Genomic DNA, 6,346 nt, shown 5'->3' on the forward strand with positions numbered 1-6,346 from the left:
GATTTTTAAATGTTGAACATTTTAAAATCTTTTCCTTTCTATTACTTTGGGCTTTCCTTAGAAGCTCTTCCCTTTTGTTTTTTTAAACAGTAAAATTCAGAAGTATTCTCCATCTGAATCTGCAAAAGTTTATGATAAAGCGATAAACAGGAAGACAGGAGTGCATTTCCATCCAAAACAAACTCTGGATTTTCTGCGGAGTGATATGGCTAATTCCAAGATCACTGAAGAAGTGAAGAGGAGTATAGTAAAACAGTACTTAGATGTAAGTAAAGTTGCTCTGCAGAAAATCCATAATCCTTTCAAACTAGGTAACACACTAGGTATAAACTTGAATGTAGATGCTGATGTATTGCATGAACATTTGAAAATATCAAGTTCCTGGTAATCTTATGCGATATACTGATGACTCACCACTTCCTTTCAGGATGCTTATCAGAACTGTCTTTCAAAGACTTCTAATAAGTTTAAACACAATGAAAATTAATTTCAACTAAAAGATATTCATCCTTATGGAGTATTTTCTAATTTCTCATATCAATCTTGTGTACCTTTCCCATATAACTTGTTCACTTCATCCTTGATTGTTTCCATCAGAGGAACAGAGACTAATTCCAGTGTATTTATGGTCCCCTCCCCCATCTTTAAGTATCAATTAGAGAAAACTTAAAATTTTGGAAACACAGGAAGAAAGCTTTTACGTATCTACTAAAAAAAAGAGAGGAAAGTAAAAACTTTGTAGAACAAAACATAAGCTATTCAAGTTTGTAGTTGTTTGCCATTTGTTTTACCCTGTTTCTTTACCTTTCCATTTATGTTTTATATAATGTAGTGTGATATAAATATTTAAAGTTACCATTTGGACTAATCTGTTTTTTTAATAGTTCAAGCTCCTTATGGAACATTTGGATCCTGATGAAGAGGAAGAAGATGGAGAGGTGTCAGCTAGCACAAATGCTCGGAACAAAGCAATTACCTCGCTGCTTGGAGGAGGCAGCCCTAAAAACAATGCAGCTGAGACAGAGGACGATGAAAGTGATGGGGAGGATAGAGGAGGAGGCACTTCAGGGGTGAGGCGGAGGAGGAGTCAACGTATTTCGCAGCGTATTACGTAAAATGATTTTTATGTGCTTATAAATGTCAGTCTATTATATTAAATGTACACCAAGTAATGTAATCCACATGAAAAGAAAGCATTTTGTAGATAGAGATTCTCTACTTAACCATTTATACAACTTTTGTAGAAAGTTTAACAGAAAAGACAATAAAAAAAAAAAAATGAACTAGCAAATGAGATTTATCCCGTATAAAAAGTTATTAATTTTCCTTTGGAATGTACTGTGTGTTATCCTTTTTATTGTTGCCAAGTTTTTATGTAGCTTTATGATTCTTGTGTATATATAATTTTATATATCAATAAGAGATAAAGACACGGGTACAAATTAAGAGTATGTGGTTTTACAAGGATATGTTAACCCCTTGGCGCTGGCGGTCGCGGTGCGTCTCATTGCCGGCAATGGAATGTGTGCCGGGAAATCCCAACTCCCGGCGTCAAGGGATTAAAAGCAATAAAAGCAATAATTTCACTAAAGTTCTTTTGTGTAACACTTGGTCTTTTTTCCCCCCAATGTTTTAGTCATTGAGAAGGTCAAAACGAAATTCAGACTCTACGGAGTTGGCAGCACAGATGAATGAAAGTGTTGATGTCATGGATGTCATCGCTATTTGCTGTCCAAAGTACAAAGACCGACCACAAATTGCAAGAGTAGTACAGAAAACCAGCAATGGCTTCAGTGTTCAGTGGATGGCAGGCTCCTACAGTGGCTCCTGGACTGAGGCTAAGCGCCGTGATGGCCGCAAACTGGTGCCTTGGGTAGACACTATTAAAGAGTCAGACATTATTTACAAAAAAATTGCTCTAACGAGTGCTAATAAGTTGACTAATAAAGTTGTGCAGACTTTACGATCGCTGTATGCCGCCAAGGATGGAACTTCCAGCTAATGAATTTGTACATGCAGCCAAATTTACATGAATTGAAATAACAGAAAAACTTGAAATATCAACTTTCTGGCAAAAAAAAAAAAATCAGTTAAATGAAGAGTAAGAATGGAACCTGGGACGCGGGAAAAAAAGAAGGAAATGTTTGGTAAACATTTATGTGGGAGCTTCCTTCGCTGTTGTGCAGCAGAAACTTCTCAGTTCATTTTTACTCCCACTGTATTATAGTTTAACAAAAAAATTGTTTATATCTTGAAAAAAAAAAAACTTTCTGTTTAAAAAAAAAATAAACAAGTGAATGTTGGAAATTAGTCTGTTAATGTTCTTAATAAAGTGTTCTTGGAGTTTAACCTAGCAGCGGATGGCTTTCTTTAGCTTAGCCCAGTTTCCAGGGAAGCATTGTTTTTCCAGGCTGTAAAATGGCAGAATCTCCTGGATATATAATTTATTCTGTTGAAGAAAAAAGAAAAATAGGGGGAAAAAAAAAGAAAAAAAAAAAAAAAGCATGCAGTATCTATGACCTATCTGCAGGAGGAGTTTTTGTAAATGTAGATTTTGATGTATTAGGTCACCCTGAAATAATACAAGAAAAGGGATCCCCAGCAAATCTGGTGGAATGAATACTGCAATAAATTTTTTTACTTCTCTTTGTTACTTGTCTGTTTCCATTTGAATTTCTTACTGTAAAGATCTGTTTAAATCCATTTATATTATTTTGCAGTCTTTTATGTAAAATTTACTATATCAGTGGTTTTCAAAACAAGGCATAAAATATTGTTTATACAGTTTGTATAGGCTGACTTCTGAATAATTGGTATATTTTTATTTTTATCCCTTAAAGGGTGTAAACACAAGTTAACTCCAGGGTTTTGTTGTATCCTGCAATATTTAGTATTAACTATATGATTTAGCACTGTGCCAAACACATTTTCAAGAGTACATTTTGATATAAAAAGAAACTATAGTTTGTTCCTTGTATGCTTCAATTTCTTTCTAATGCTGTCCAAATGGTAATTTATGATAGTTTAAATTTGGGGAAAGCTGAATGACTATTCTGCTTGGGCTAACTGGCCATGTATGCATTTCTCTGGGTTAATATAGAGAGGTCTGTGTCAAAAGGAGATAGCTACCGGTATCTGAGGAGTGAGTGGGTATGAGTATGGGTTAATTACGCTACATTCCTTCACAAATGAATTTTTTAAAAAATGTTTGTATATTAGACTATTTTTTTTACTAATTGAAAGATGTTTTCACATTTTGTAAATCAAAAAAAAATGCTATTGAAAGCTTTCAGAAGCATTTGCTTCAACTGTGTTGCCACAGCCTTTCATAAGCAGTTTGCCTTCCTGGAGAGTAAGAAAAGCAGCATATTTTCAAACAGAAAAAAATCTAAAACAGCTAAACTTTTTAGGGGACTATTAAACCCTGCAGTGTTTTCATACGTATTTATCTAAAAAAGGTGTTCCTCAGTAAGTAAATCTTTCTTTTTATTATGTTTCTTTTCTTTTACAATTTTAACTTATGGTAGGAGGCTGTTTTTATGAAACTAGCTTGCAGAATTCTAATATGTTATTCAATTTGTGAGGAATAGTAACAGTATTCCAAAATATTCTCCTGTACAAAAAAAAATTAAACTGAAATGATTAATAACTCCTCAGAATCTAATTAGTAATTGTTCCTATGGGAAATGCTGTTTTACTGTTTCACCACTGGAATTTTTCTGAACAGAAGTATTTTAGCACCTTTTTGTTTTCACTGTTAATGGTGTTTTCTTCACTGTACAAAAGCCACCTCTTGGGCTAAGATAGGTATTGTGAAACTAGGGAAAAGTAGAAAAAAGCAGAAGTCACTCCTCTGCAGCTCTGGAAGCAGGACATTTTTTGTAGCAAACAATGAAAAATGTATTTCTCAGGGCCAGGAGCAGGTTTTATACTGGGAGATTCAGACTTTAAGAATAGAGGGGTTGTATGACATGTCACATGTTACTAGTAGAAAGACCTGAAAATATTTTGCAAGGAAACTCCCAAATTATAGAAAAAAGAATTTTGAAGAGATGCCATCTAAAACAACGTTGTCTGTTAGCCATTTCTGATGTCAATTCTATTAAAGCATCTTATTTTTAATAGGTAATACAAATATTTTCTTGTTCATAAACAAATTGTTTCCTGGTTGTGTGGCTTTCCCAATTGCAAAGGAAGTTTTTTATTTCAATTTGCTTGGTATTTATTAGAATAAAGTTACCAGAAAGAAATTTTAATTAAACAACGGAACCCTGAAGTCTACAGTTGTCTTAGTTGAGAGATTTGGACCATTAGTATATTGTGTGATATGCCAAAAGGCATACATGCTTCTTGGTGGGATGTGTTGGCTATAATATACACTTATAAAGTTAACTATAGATTATTGAATAAATTGAATAAGATACTCATTAGTTAGGAGTTGAATTTTCCCCTTCTGTACCATCCAGAGTAATATCTAGTTTTGTTTTGCCTATCACAAACATTCAGATTACTTGCTGCAAAAGAAAAAGGTGTTAGTGTTCATTTTGGGGAAACAAATTCCTCTTAACTGTATGTGTGATATGGGCTCGTGATACTCAGCCGCATGAAGCAGAAAACGCGAGATTGCAGCTGTAATCAGTGCACGGTAGCAGCTGCAGTTTTACCAAGGTGAACCACATGACTGGCAACAGCACATACCAAGATAAGGATTTTTCTACATTAAAAAAGGGGCTTTTTTCCACAAAAAAAACCCAAAAACAAACAAACAAAAAAAAGCTGCAGTGCAGTAATTGATACAGTGACAGAATTTTACTTCTTTGTGTTGACATAGCTTTGCAGTATTTTTTCACTGTATGTCTATGGATTTTTACATACGTAACTAGAATGATTATTGAATTTCTTAATTTTTGCTGTGTTTCCTTTTGTGTACAGGTTCTGTACATGGAAACCTGTCGTGGTAGCTTACCTAACCAAAGGGGTATTGTCAAGCTTTTAGACTTAACACTAGCCATATTGTACTTATTAAGAATACTTCCACAATCTAAACAAATAAGAATGAAATCTTTTCAGTCTTCCACTTCAGTACTGTAAAATTCTTGACTATTTTCATTATCTGCAGCTATAAAAGATCATAATAGTTTTTGACAAAACTTTAATTATAAATAAGTATTTTTTTAAATGATTCAGTAATGCCCTTCTGTATTTTTTTGAGGTTCTTGATTGCTGATATTAACAGCTCTAACAACGTGTCTAAAAGTAGACATGGGCAATATTCAGCATAAGTATTTTAGTGAGGTGTGGCAATTTAAAAAGCTATCTAAAATTTTAAAATTTGGGTCAAACTTTAGCCTTTGTGTTACTGTTGTGGTATCACTAGTGAGAATACTGTTACTGTGGGATAATTAGGTTGTGCTCAACATTAGCTTTAACATTAAATACTTTGTAGCACTCAAATAGTTCTTAAATGTATTTGCAGCTCATGACAAAGAAATTTGTAATGGAGTCTGACTCACCTGGTGCTAGTTAAACAGCAGAATGTTCTGCCCAAATGCCCGTGTTAATAGTGTTCCAGGGTGATGGATCCCTTCTGTTGATCCTCACTAAAGCTAACACGTTTTGACTCTGAACCCCAGGCAGATATTAATCCAGTTGAATTCAAGCCAACACCTCATGCTTTTGTTACGTGCCTGACACTCCTGAAGTTTCATGCCCTAGAAATAGCGAGAGCCCAAGGCACAAGTCCTATATCCTACTTTGCTTCCGCTCACCGAAGAGCCACACCATAATCATACAAGCATTTCCACGTCCCGCAGAGAATTTGTCATCTTATCATTGAAGTACTGAGTTGTAATGGGCGAGTTCTTAATGTAAGTGGTGAGTTTCCAGTTTTCATGGTTCCTTGACTGAATATTAAAGTGTTGCTGTTATATACAAATAAATTAATAGTATTTTCATATTTCATTTATTTAAAATAAATGTTGTAAGAGTTCAGTTTGGACACATCCAAAATGAAACTTGCAAGTTTTTATCCTGGAATGTGCACACTCTTTGTTGGTCCCTTTTTCATTGCACTTGCAATGCTCAGATCCATGCCTGGGGCACCTGTAAGGCATCCAGCAAATTCATTTTTGGATTATTCTGAGAGAATTCTTGCCAGTCTATGTTCATCCCATTGGACATAACCACCTTGTTCCTAGTTCCTACATGATTCAGATGCAGCTTCCTACCTCATTTTGGATTTCCCAGTATTAGGAAGGAATAGTTTTCATTGGCATACATGCAACTGCAGGCACTGTTTGCAGTTACCTGAGGTGTTAAAAGTGTCTCCTCCAAACACCCTCCTCAA

General features: G+C 34.7%; 1 protein-coding gene across 1 annotated transcript; it reads left to right on the forward strand.

Moving 5' to 3' along the window:
• Positions 1 to 90: 90 nt before the first annotated feature.
• Positions 91 to 2,967, forward strand: LOC104467788 (nipped-B-like protein; the record flags this gene model as incomplete). Its single annotated transcript, XM_010081686.1, has 3 exons — positions 91 to 265; positions 885 to 1,070; positions 1,637 to 2,967. Coding segments are annotated over 3 exons (727 nt in total), but the record flags the coding sequence as incomplete, so codon positions are not given.
• Positions 2,968 to 6,346: the final 3,379 nt, after the last annotated feature.

Source organism: Pterocles gutturalis, unplaced genomic scaffold (genome assembly GCF_000699245.1).
Source record: "Pterocles gutturalis isolate BGI_N339 unplaced genomic scaffold, ASM69924v1 scaffold43249, whole genome shotgun sequence".
NCBI lineage: Eukaryota > Metazoa > Chordata > Aves > Pterocliformes > Pteroclidae > Pterocles > Pterocles gutturalis.